The following is a 13,208-nucleotide window of genomic DNA, read 5'->3' on the forward strand; positions in this document are numbered from 1 at the left end:
AGGACGCATGCGCGGCCGGAAAGCCGGGCGGGAGGAAGTGAGTGCGTTTTCCTCTTAGGCGGCGCCATTTTGTGCTCAGAGCCGCTACAGCCGCTGCCGGCGTGAGGAGTAGGTGCCAGAGAGAGGAAACTCGGGATGGCGGAGACTCTGGCAGGGTCCGGCGACTCGAGTTCTGGCACGGCCGCTGTTGGTCCGGGCGCCTCGGAGGCCGGGACTCGGCGGCTAAGCGAACTGCGGGTGATCGACCTACGGGCAGAGCTGAAGAAGCGGAATCTGGACACGGGCGGCAATAAGAGCGTCCTGATGGAGCGACTCAAGAAGGTGAGGTGGCTCGAGACTTGTGGGGGCCCGGAGGTGGCGGAGTAGGCCGAGGTACGCCCCGGTGTGGACCTGTCACCGCGACTCCTGAGCGTGGGCGACCCCGCCCCGCCCCGCTTTTGGTCGACCCCCGGCCGGAGCTGTCCGGGACCAGGGGGACAGGCTGTGTAATGTTGGCCTGTCACCGTCCCTTTCGGGGCTTTGCTTCTCGACATAAGTGCGAAGGCCCGCATTCTTAGCCACTAGGATGGTCCCTGGACTCCTCTCGGAGCTTGAGTTTTAGATTCGGCTCTGTGACCTTGGACAAGTGCTTTCCCCTCTCCGAGCCTCAGTTTCCCTCCCCGGAGAACTTACGACTGAAGGACCTTTGAGATCTTCCAGTAAAGGGAGTTGTGCTTGTACTTGCCCCCAGGACCTTTGCACTTACCATGCCCTGCCCTCGACTGCTCTTCTCGCAGGTCTTCTGGCTGACTCCTTGTCGTTTGGATCTGTTTGAGATGTCACCTCCCCCCAATCACCCTTTAAAGTGAGGCTCCACCCCCGCCCCCCCCCCGTCTCTCTATCACGTCATCCTGTGTTTGTGGTCCACGTCGTCGCAGCACATAACACAAGGTTGAATAGACCATGGGCTATGGTCTTCTCCCTATCCAGAACAAACTTCTTAAGAGTAGAGAAGTGGTCAGTTTACTGTTGAGTACCCAGGCCTGTGCCAGGCACGCAAAGATCACTGAGGTACCTCCTCTGACCTACTCTGTTTGCTCTTACCCCCAGAGGTCAAACATGGCTTGTGGAACACCACTGAGTTGCCTGTGCAGACCAAGTACAAGCCTTTTGTTGTAAACTGAAAACTGGAAGGTTAGGCAGTTTCGAGGTCAGGGGCCATTTTGGAACTGGTTGTTGACCCTGATTCTGGAGACACAGCTCACACATCCCTTTGCCTTTTGGATGTGGGGTGCAGAGAGAACTGAGTTCTGCTGTGTTCATTCTGTGCCTTTTGGGCTTAACAGCCCTGATGGCAGAATCAAACTTGCTCCTTTGCAAGGAACGATTTGTCTTTCTTTGCCTACAAGTTGTCACAAAAAAACAACATTGTGCCTTACAGCTCTGGATAATGTAAAATTCATCTCTTTTTGACAGGCAGTTAAGGAAGAAGGGCAGGATCCTGATGAAATTGGCATCACATTGGAAGCCACAAACAAGAAGATAGCAAAGAGATGTGTTAAAGGTATCTGCCTGTACTTACTGTTGCTTGGGGCTTGAGTGTTTGCTTGAAGCGCAGAGTTAGAGAACTGGTTTTTTAGCACTCTTTCTGCCCTCCAGGCCAGGAGGAGAATGTCTTTGGCTGTCATCGTTCACAGACATAATTACGCATGCTCTTCACCAATTAACAAGTAGCTCTGTCAGGGTGCTGGAGACAGATGCTAAGTAAAATTGAAATGTATAACAAAAACATTTCAGCTCTTGCCATTGGTTTTTTAAAAAGAACTAGAGTAAGACACCTCTAAAAGCTGCCCCAGCTGGTTTGAGAGACTAAATGCACTTGCTTGGCTTCCTTCCTGGTTTAAAAAAAAAAAATAGGATTTAAATCGAGGAAAATGACAACAACCTAAGACCAGGTAGAACCTAGCTTCTCTAGGATCCAAAATAGATTGTTGGAGTGTTTGTACCAAGCCTGTCTTTTACCAGTGTGATTTTTTTTAATGTTTCTTCTTATTTAAAAAAATTTTTTTTAAGATTTTTTAATTTATTTTTAGGGAGGGAAGGGAGGGAGGGAGGGAGAGAGAGAGAGAGAGAGAGAGAGAGAGAGAGAGAGAGAGAGAGAGAGAGAGAGAAAGAAACATCAATGTGCGGTTGCTGGGGGTTATGGCCTGCAACCCAGGAATGTACCCTGGCTGGGAACCGAACCTGGGACACTCAGTGTGATTTTTTAAGTACTGTAAAATCACCTGTCCAAAGTGTATGATGCAGAGCTTATTCACAAGGCTGTGCAATTGTCACTAGTATCTAATTCTAGAACATTTTCGTCACCCTAAAATGAAATCACCGTGCCTGTTAGCAATCACTACACCCTGCCCTGCTAGCCTTTGCAATGTCTAACTGACTTTGTAAATTTGCCTGTTCTGGACATTTCATGTAAATAGAACCATACAATATGTGGCCTTTTGTGTCTGCCTTCTTTCACTGAGCATTATGTTTTCAAGGTTTATTTATGTTATGCCATATTATCACTTCCTTTTTATGGCTGATGCTAGTTATTTTTGGAAGGGTTTACTTTTTTTTTTTAAGGTTTTATTTATTTTTAGAGAGGGAAGGGAGAGAAAGAGAGAGAGAGGGAGAGAAACATCAATGTGCGGTTGCTCGCGGCCATGGCCTGCAACCCAGGCATGTGCCCTGACTGGGGATCGAATCTGCGATGCCTGGTTCGCAGCCCACGCTCAATCCACTGAGCTACACCAGCCAAGGGGATTTACTTTTTTTAAAACTTTGAAACCTTGCTACTCTCATTGGCTATTGTCTTCATCAGTAGATTTTACAGTGATAAGGAAAATATAATTGAGGCAGTGGAGAACAATTGCTTAGAAAATAAAAAAATTAATTTGTTGCATTTTTAACAATTTGTTTACTTTTTAAACAGCTTTTCCTAGAGTAACAACTTTTCTATAACCCATGTAATTTGTTAAAACTTGTACTGCATGTGTTTTGAAAGGTTAAATTTTTTTAGTTAGGTACCATAAAGAGATTTACAGTATATATCATTTTTAGACATTGATGTTTCTTCTGTTCTTATGTTGATCCATACTTAAGCTGCGAACACTGTCTAAATGCACATAGACTGAGAGACTGGTCTGTAGCAGGAAACATAGAACTAACTACCTCTTTGTGCTTCACTGTTAAATTATTCATGGCCTGAAAGTCTTTTTTACAAAATGACTTTAATTAGTTTAAAATATTTTATTGAAAGTTTTTAATGTAGATACTCATTTAAAACTGGAGATTCAAAGCTTACTAATCCAAATGTTCTTGGCTCCTAATAGGGATTTTTACCTCATTAGACAAACTGAACCTTAGCTGGGTGCTTTGAAAACCTGTCTGAATGTCTGGATTAAAGCTTGTCAAATCAATACTACATGGAGTTAGCATTTTGTCCAGAAGGCTTTGGTAATAGTCACTTTCATTGGTATAAAGAGAATATTTATACCACTATAGCCCTAGCATTGGCTCCTTCCCCTTCTTTTTTCAAAAAAGTCACCCATACCCAGAGAAGCAACAGGTGGCTGGAGTCCAGGGACAGAGGATAGCGCCTGCAGGTTGTTGAGCTAGTGGTTTTTTTGGGAGGTGTCTGGTCTTGTGGTTAGTGATATGAAGTGTTAGACCCTCGCGGTGTCCTGGTTGAAAGTAGGTTCTCAAGATTATGTAAAAGTGATCAAGAGGAATTCACCAATCATTTCTCACAGTACATGTCATAGAGTGGAACTACTTCTGGAAGAGTGACTGTTGCCTTTTAAAAATAAAGAGTAGCTAAACTTAGAGAAAACTTCCTCATTAAACTCATAACAAGAAACCTCTTCCCTTACTCATCTAAACAGGCAAAACTGAGGAAGACTTGTAGATATGTTTTGAAAGAGTTAAAATTTTGAATTAGGTTTTATGTGGGAAACTGATTTTCTAGTTTCTGTCCTGTTTCCTCTCAACCCGTTTCAGCTTTTAATCAACAAGAGAGCAGGCTGTTGGGAATAGGGTGCAGCCTGTCTGCCCAGTGTTTGTCATTCCCACTCGTATTTAGGGTACTTTCTGTTGAAGATTTAGGGTGTGCGTCTCTCCTGTTTACATCTGTGTGGGCACTGTGGGCTACTACTTAGAGGCCTAGAAATTGGATGCAATTGCCAAACGCTTTTAGACCGTATATTTCAAAAGCACATGCTGGGTTTAGATATAATGGGAAGTGGTACAGCTGAGTTTTTGAGTCCTATCTTTGGAGCTGAACCAAATTCTTATGTATCAAATGTAGATAATAAAGCTGCTAGTGTTTGGGGGTATTAAACAATAAGATGTAGAGAGTACAGTATCTGTCATGTAATGAGAGTACATTTCTTGAGTCATTACTGATATAATGGTGAATGGGATACCTAAGGTGTAGAATTTTCTCAGTTTAAAAAAATATTAAAATACTACTTTTCGATAATTTAGAAAAATGTAAAAGGTACACCCATAGAAATAAAGCGATCTCTGATACCACCTTTGATGGTTGCCTTGGTCATCTCCACCTGTATGCATCTTCACACTTTCATGTATACAAACATACAGGTGCTTTTCAATAAAAGTAGATCTGTGCAGTTTTGTTTCTTTTTTTAACTTTATGGGAACTTTATCATATCATTTAATATTCTTTGAGACCTTTTTTTAAAGTTGTAAGATGTATGGTGTACCATGGGGTTTCAGAGCTTTGGCACTATTGACTGTTTGGAGTGAACTGTTCTTTGTGGGAGGGTGAGCACCATCCTCAGTCACTCATTATCCACAAGATAGATGCCAGTAGCGTACATCCCAGGTGTAATGTCCCCAGAATGTCTCCAGATACTGCCAGATGACACTCCCCTTGTTGATATCCCACATGTGGACAAAATGCGCTGTAATTTGTTTCCCTTTCAGATGTTTAGGCTGTGTACACTTTCTAGATGAAAGAAATACCTATGTTGTGAATTTCTTGTCAGGCATTTTAGTGCATGTCCTAAGGGGAATACCTAGAATGTAGGTATTCCGTATATATTTTTGAGGCTTATGATACATGTGGAGCCTCTGCTTTCCCTCATCACCCCCTCACCCCTGCCCTGGGAATGCCTACTATTAACTATAAATAGATCTTTTGCATTTATAAGACTCAGGATGACCATGTACCTTATGGTAGCCTTTGCTTTGCAGAAAAATGTTCCTGAGCTGAAGACTGGTGAAAGGCAGGTGACCTGCTTGAAATGGTGGAATATAGGGAAAACTACCAGTTAATAATCCAGGATGATATTGGAGGTCACAGTTCTTCGATTACTAGATGCATGTTAAAATTACACTTGTTGAAAATTGCCTATTACCCTTTGCTCACTCTTGGGATATTTGTTTTACTTTAGGGTGGTTTTGAAATCTTTTGAGACTCCTAGGTATTTTGTGCAAAATCAAAATGCTTTGTTTGACAGTATTACAGAAATCCTAGATATTCATGTCCCAATGGAGACAAAATTATGCACAATTGTAAAGCGCTTCTACTTTCCTTGTAACATGTTCCCTCTAAGATTGAAATCTATTGTTCTGTGTAAACTAATTATTAGGCCAGATGTGAGTGTTATCTGATTGAACAATTAATTCTGTTATTAGGACAGAAGACAGAGGAAGAAGGCACAGAAGACAACGGCCTGGAAGAGGATTCCAGAGATGGGCAGGTACGTGGTGTGACAGTGGAGATGATGGCAGGAGCTCTGAGTTTTGGTCCACCTGGTCATTGACACCTCTCATTCCTCTTTGTAGGAGGATGTGGAAGCAAGTTTGGAGAGCTTGCAGAATATTGACATGATGGACGTTAGTGTGTTAGAAGAAGCTGAAGTTGAGAACAGCAGTGCCCCTGACTTTGGGGAAGATGGAACTGACAGCATCCTCGATTCCCTTTGTGATAGCAAAGAGTATGTGGCCGCACAGCTGAGAGAGCTCCCAGCTCAGCTGACAGAACATGCTGTAGGTAACACCAAGACACGTGGAATGTGCCAGGAGCCCTGAGGCTCCCAGTGCTTATATACTGTTTATATGAATGAGAACACACTAGGGGTTGAATAAATAGCTAGCAGGAAAAACACCAGTCAGCATAAACATTTAATTTAGGATCTGAACCTTGATAAATTCTATTTAAATTCCACATAGGTCAGATGTTAATGGATAACTTTTTTGTGGTACTGGAGAACATTTAGAATTGAGTGGGAGATGCTTTCTAAGCATAAGCTGTAAAAGGTTGGCACAGTTGGTAAAGAGAATTTTCTGCCCTGGCTGATGTGCCTAGTGGATTGCGTACTGGCCTGCGAACTGAAAGATTACTAGTTCGATTCCCAGTCAGGGTACATGCCTAGGTTTCAGGTTTGGCCCCCTCAGAGAAGCACCTGATTGATGTTTCTCCTCTCTCCCTCCCTTCCTCTCTCTAAAAGTAAATTAATAAACTCTTTTTAAAAAAAAAAAAGGATGTGAAATACAGTGAAGAAAAGTATTTGTCATCCCAGAAGAACCTCTCCTATTAAAAAGATCCACTATTAATGTCCTTGTGTGTAAGGTAGGACTTTAATTGCTACCAGTGTCATCTTTCCAAATTCTTCCAGTATTTTGGCATAGAGCTCTCTGTGGTGGCCATCCTAGAAATGATGGCCATTTTAATCTCACCAGCTTGGCATGTCCAGCCATTCTAGTTTGGATGTGTTATTTACTTAAGACATTACAACTTTAATCTGGGGAAAAAAATTGCCCTGGTAGAGCTGAACTTTAAACCTTCAAGGTCAAAAGTCATGAACTCCAAACATCACCACACTTCAACCTGGGGTGGTATTAAGCAGCTGACTTGCCCTCTGTAGGCATGGTTCCGCTGTGTCATGTTAATTATTTTCAGAGCATGTGCATGGTTTCTAACTTCCTGGTTAATGGAAGCATTCAGGTTCTAAGGTTCAAACCTAGAAAATGAAAAAAATATCTGGAAAGGGATATTTTTGTACTTAATTAAAAATAGTAAAAAGCCTTCAAATTTGGTAACGTATAAAATAATTTGGCTTGTCTTTTTAATTTCATTATTTGTATTATTTTGGTGTAGTAAATGATAACAACAGTCAAATTAAGTATTTGTTAAATAAGGCACTCTGGAAGAAAGTGCCAGTTACTGTTATTTTAAATGTTTTGCGATCAAGTGAAATCAGAGGAGTACCTGGTTTTGAGTTCTACTTTGGAAATCCTGTGACAGAGTAGTGTATGTAGACCACCAGTACATGGAAACTGCCTAGATAGTGCATTCATTCATTTATTCGAACCATGCTGACAGAATGCCTACCACCTGTAAGCCTCTTGTCAGCCATGCTGGTGTTACCTAGTGCTGGAGCAAGTGAGGGCAAGGAGGCAAGTAATAAACCAAATCATCTAACAGTTGACTTGCAGATGGAAGTAGATCTATGAAGGAAATAGACATGTGAACTTCCTGGAACATAGTAAGGCACAGGTTTTGGCATTTAGAGCTTTGTCCCCACAAAGTGACCTTTCATCATCTTTCAGGTAGATGGGGAAGGCTATGAGAGCACTTTGGATACTTCATCATTGGACTTCAAAGTATCTTCGGTAAGTGACCATTGGTTTCTACATGGCTGAAAACTTTATGTGAGTGGTTAATTTTTCAGAGTAGGAAAGGATATCTGCATGTGTGTAAAATGATTCCCTGAGCATTGATAGCGAGCTTGGTGCTGGGGATAATAGGTTGAGAGCTGTCAGTTTTGGGGCTTACAGTCTGGTGGGGCCAGGGTTAATAACCAAAAAGAATATAACTGGAAGAGAAGTTCGACGAGGGAGAAGTTCAGGTAGCTGGCCAACAAAAGCACCTAGGAGGCTTCCTGGAGGAAGTCCTAATTAAAATAGGGTGTGACATCGGGGTGGAGGGGAGTGTGGCTCACTGTAGGGATGGAGTGGAGTACACAGAGTAAGGGCAGACGGGGCTGCAGACAAAGGTGGGCCTGACTACCAGAGTCTATGGGCTGGGAAGGGATTTAGCAGATGGTCTTATGTACAGTGGGAGGTCAGGGAGAGATTTTAAGTGGGGTAAAGAAAAGGTTTTGTTAACTGGCTCTAGTTATAAATAATAGTTTATGTTGGGAGAAACACATTTTTTTCTTCCAGTCTGGTGTGACATATAAAGCAGTTGGCCATTTATGTGAGATCCTTAGAACAGCTTGGACTTGGGTTGGGGTAGCCAGACTCTGAGAGGAGAACTAAATAAGCTAAATAGTACCACTGCCTTTCTGCTTTTGCTGGGGAGCACTGACGAAATGATTGTAAGTTGGAATATGTTGTTTTAAATAGAGAAAGTTCTTTGAAACAGGCATTTATTCATACTTGAGTAAAAGCTGTATCTGCTTGGGAAATGTATGTAACCAGTTTTTAAGTGCCTATGTTTTTTCTTTCTCTTTTCTTTTTGTAAATAGGATATTGAAGAACCACTATTGGAGCCAGGTACTGATAAGAGAAACACAACAGTTATGGTTTGAAAGTTTTCTCACTACAATGTTTTCAAGCTGTCTATATATTTTATGCTGTGTTATGGTCTTATAAATGATTTTTATGGTGGACAATCCAGATCGTACAAGGATCAGAGATTGGAAACCCATTCATATCACCAGATCTGTGGAACGACCGTTATGGTTTCTAGAGGTCATATATGTGTGGTGAGATGTAGTGATTATGTTCATCTCTCTAACCACATAGAATGGCATTTATGTAATTTCTCCTTGTGATTCTTCCATGTGTTTCTACACATGAAACAGATCTTGTGATATTTCTCTGCAGTCAATTTGACTAATTCAGTTAAGGCAGGATAATGCGATTGTCAGGGCACTTATAACCTGAGAAGTGACCGGATTCCAGAAGAGGAAACAGAGTTTCTTCATGAAAATTTCCAACATATTATTCCCCTTCTGAACTGCGTTTATCTCTCGCCATCTGAAGAGTTTCTGGTTTTCATTTTGGACTGTTCTGTTAAAAGAAATTCAAAGAAATTTGGAAATTGAGCTGTCATTGAATGGTGATTGCATTCGGTTCAGCACCTTGGACATTGGAAAAATAAGTCAGAAGACCCAGACTTGAACAAAACATGAAGAAGACTATTGAGAAGCAGCCAAGTGGTTGTAGGTGTTTAAATCTGTGGGGGCCTTTACCATGTAGCGTAGCGGCTTACTCTGGCAGTCGGTTGGAGTGCAGGTAGTGTAACCAATGTAACATGTGTACCCGCGGGTTTTCCAATCTCTGTGTAGCTAGCAGTTCTCTTCGTGTTAGTGTGGCAGCCGTGCCAGTTCCGCATTTGTGATTGCTTTATTTCCCTGGTAATTAAACCTTGTGCCATTCTATTCCTGTTAAATCCGTAGAAAATGAGAAAATACTCGACATTTTGGGGGAAACTTGTAAATCTGAGCCAGTAAAAGAAGAAGGTTCCGAGCTGGAGCAGCCATTTGCACAGGATACAAGTAGCGTGGGGCCAGACAGAAAGCTTGCGGAGGAAGAAGACCTTTTTGGCAGCGGCCATCCGGAGGAGGGTGATTTAGATTTGGCCAGCGAGTCAACAGCACAAGCTCAGTGGAGCAAGGCAGACACCCTGTTAGCGGTAGTGAAAAGGGAGCCCGTGGAGCAGACAGGCGGTGACGAGAGGACGGACTGTGAGCCTGTAGGGCTAGAGGAGCCAGTTGAGCAGAGTAGTAAAGCCTCAGAGTGCGCGGAAGCCTCTAGCGAGGAGGTCGAGGAAGCGCCCCCGGAAGCCTCAAGCCCAGACCTCAGAGATAGCAAAGAAGACGTGAAGAAGTTTGCTTTTGAAGCTTGTAATGAAGTCCCTCCGGCTCCTAAAGAGTCCTCAGCCAGTGAGGGCGCTGATCAGAAAATGAGGTTTGTTTTTTCTCAGTTTTAGACCAGACGCTATCTCCTTTTCATTGGTCGTTTAATGACACACATAAACTGTTTTTTTTTTCTGCAATTGGCCAGCCAGACTGACGAAATTGTAATTTATTTCTAAAGAATGTTTGATTTCTCTCTGTATTTTTAATAGCTGATTTGATTTCTTTTTCCCAACCTACTATGGTTGTGCTTTTAATTGTTAAGTGTTCTCTTCAGTTAAATTGATTGACTTAAGAATCTGACATTGTATTTTGGGGGGCAGATATTCAATATAAGCTTGCAAAGGTGTCTTAAAATTTTATTTCAGACTAATTTTCCTGGTAGGTATTCAGTTTTAGCACATTTTACTTTTAATTTAGTTCTCTTTTGTTTTTTTCCTATGTGATTAACATTAACTTTTATCTCTAGTTCTTTTAAGGAAGAAAAAGATATAAAGCCAGTCATTAAAGATGAAAAAGGTATGATTTAACTTACATGGTGGGGAGCCACCTGTGGATCCCTTAGCTTGGGAGGGAGGAGCCTAAAAGTTGCCATGTTCTGGATTTATTAGTTTGTTTCACTGTGGATTGCTAGAATAAATCATATAATTGTATCTCGATAGATTAGTTTTAAATGTTGGTGAGCTGTGTTTTATGTCTCTCGTGGTTGTCATTTATGGTATAGTAAAAATTCTGTTACACTGAATCCTGTTACAATCCCATTCTCCATTGAATAATATAACAAGAGTTTTAGAAATTGGTATCTTGGTTGTGATCTTCATTGGAAGACATTTCAGTTTGTAACTGACCTAGATGTGCTTATTCCTCAAGTAAGAAAACTATTTTTGCCATCCAGATTTCTCATCTTCTGTCTTGATATTGACGGTAATTAAATTCTTAAATCAGAAGAGTTGAAATAGGATGTAGTTAGTGTTTGAGAGAGGGCCACATCTTAGGAGTGGTTGTGCTTCCTTTCATGCCTGGGGGCAAAGCATAATCTTCTCCTTCCTGCTCCAGGTCGAATCAGCAGCAGTTCTGGTAGGAATCTGTGGGTCAGCGGACTGTCCTCCACAACGCGCGCGACAGATCTAAAGAACCTTTTCAGCAAGTATGGGAAGGTAATGCTCTCTCTTATGTCTTGCTGCCTCGCCTCAATTTGGCATTAAAAATACATGAGGTTTTGCTGATCTGCTGGTCATTCATGGTTTAACAAAAGGCGAGAGGGGGGAATCTTCAAGGGGGAAAAAACCCACCTGGTTTTGGGTTGGGTGCCTTTTTTTCTGGTTGAGAGTAGATAGCAGGCAGAACAGAGCATCATGGCGTAGAGTAATACGGAGAAAACGTGTAAATAGCTGCAGTCTGAATGTTCTTGTGGTTCTGACTTCTCTTCAAGAAGCTGCTATCTTTTGGCCTATGCAAAACTTAAAGCTGGCATGCTGACTTTTTTTTCTTAACAGTAAGTGGAGTGTTGACTTACATCTTACAGCATCTTGAGTATATAATTTGAGAACTGGGATGTGATAGTGGTTTAGAAATAAGTCACCTGATATGCTGCTTATGGGGGCAGGAGGAAAATAATACGGTCTAGAAGCTTTCTAAGGAACTTGAAGGACTTTTGAAAATGATTCTGTTATTTTCTAGTTAGGTGATAAAGCAGTCTTCTTATAAGCCATAGGGACAGCCCTGGTCTCCTGGGTGCCTGTGGGAGGTGACCCTCTGAGGGAGAGGTAGGGGTTGGTGCCTGGAGGTGTTAAGAAATTGTAGGGATTCCAGACAGAGTTTCTGTGGCTAGCTCATCCTGACCTGCCCTGGTCATACCTTTGCTCACACCTGCATCACCCAGTTGGGTATTGGTAAATGCTATAGTGACTTAAGCAGACAGGATCCAGGAGAAGCATTCAGAAGGCCTTGGAAAACTATTAAGCCATAATCTACCCATTTATTTATTTGACCTCCTTTTGGACTCAGGCACTGATTATAAAGCCTAGGCAAACAGAAAAAAGTTCCTGTCATCATAGATCTTACAGGCTGGTGGGAAAATCATTTACAAAACAAACACATACTCAATATAACACATGCAGTAAGTATGTTAAGGAGAATTACAGCATGTTATATATGGCAGGGAGATCTAATTTAGATTTGGGAGGTGGGTTCCCTGAGAAAGATACTTAGGGCAAGGCCTGAGCGATTGGAGTTTGGCATGCTTGTGGAGTTCAGCTCTGATAAAGGAAGGCCCTGGGGTGGGGCAAGGCTTTGTAATTTGGGTGAACTCATCAAAGGCTGCTGTGAAGAGCTTCAGGGCAGAGGGCAAGGGGAACAGGGTGGACAGGGATATTCAAGCTTCTCATGGTCTCTGCCCTCATTTGGGTTTAACTGTCATTGGAAGTGATGCCCTGCAAGGATAATTACTTTGACAGAAAGGTCAAACAACATAATTGACTCAGCCCTCTGACCTTAAGGAGAGGTAAAAATGTGAAGCTTCATCTCTGCTTTGAGAACTAACACCTTTGTCATCAGCAGAGGCTTCTGTCACTTTTGGCCCTGCATGGGGTACTCTGGGGCTTTCTTAGGCAGAGCAGAACTCTTCCATCCCTGGGTTGGAGGCGGGGTGGGAGCAGAAATGCAAAAGCAGGGTCTGCATGGAACCAGAGAGCATGGACTGTTCCCTGGACCTTGTCACAGTTGGGGGAGCACAGGTCGAAAAAGAAGAGATGATTTGTTTAGATTGACCCATGGTCAGAGGTGGTCAGAGCCAGAACCCAGGGCTCCTATTTCTCAGGGGCCCTTTGCACTTCCAAAGGGGCTGGCCCTACTCTTACTTCAGATGTCCTGCCGAATGTTAACATTTAATGCAAACATTCTTGTAGCGGGGTGTAAATCTGCGCTCTGGCTCTATTTTCTCTCCTGTTTCTTCTTGAATCACTTGTTCCTTTTTATTTGCTGCCTTTTGTATTGGGTATATTTTATGATTTGTGATTTATTATCTATGACTATATAGACTATATATAACTAGTATAACTTCTAGTTCCTTGAGGTATAAAGTCAGGGGTTTTGGTGTGTTTTTTTTGGTGTTTTGTGTTTTGTTTTTTTTTTTTTTTGAGATTTTTTTTTTGTTTCTTAATGTAGGCATCTGTTGCTATGAATGTCCCTCTTAGAATGGTTTTTGCTTCATCCCATAGGTTTTTATATATTGACTGTCCATTTTCATTTGTCTCAATGTATTTTGATTTTTCTTCTGATTTTTTTCTTTGTCCC

General features: G+C 42.1%; 1 protein-coding gene across 1 annotated transcript in view; it reads left to right on the forward strand.

Moving 5' to 3' along the window:
- Positions 1 to 18: 18 nt before the first annotated feature.
- The window catches only part of LOC123813654 (scaffold attachment factor B2), a 32,730-nt gene continuing 19,540 nt past the window's right edge, over positions 19 to 13,208 (forward strand). The window contains exons 1-9 of the mRNA XM_045830771.1: positions 19 to 321; positions 1,456 to 1,543; positions 5,683 to 5,747; positions 5,833 to 6,036; positions 7,600 to 7,662; positions 8,520 to 8,547; positions 9,456 to 9,966; positions 10,384 to 10,433; positions 10,971 to 11,071. Of these exons, the coding sequence (XP_045686727.1) occupies positions 136 to 321; positions 1,456 to 1,543; positions 5,683 to 5,747; positions 5,833 to 6,036; positions 7,600 to 7,662; positions 8,520 to 8,547; positions 9,456 to 9,966; positions 10,384 to 10,433; positions 10,971 to 11,071 (1,296 nt within the window). The 5' untranslated portion in view covers positions 19 to 135. The remainder of the gene's footprint in view (positions 322 to 1,455; positions 1,544 to 5,682; positions 5,748 to 5,832; positions 6,037 to 7,599; positions 7,663 to 8,519; positions 8,548 to 9,455; positions 9,967 to 10,383; positions 10,434 to 10,970; positions 11,072 to 13,208) is intronic.

Source organism: Phyllostomus hastatus, unplaced genomic scaffold, assembly GCF_019186645.2.
Source record: "Phyllostomus hastatus isolate PE091 unplaced genomic scaffold, TTU_PhHast_1.1 phas_contig_159, whole genome shotgun sequence".
NCBI lineage: Eukaryota > Metazoa > Chordata > Mammalia > Chiroptera > Phyllostomidae > Phyllostomus > Phyllostomus hastatus.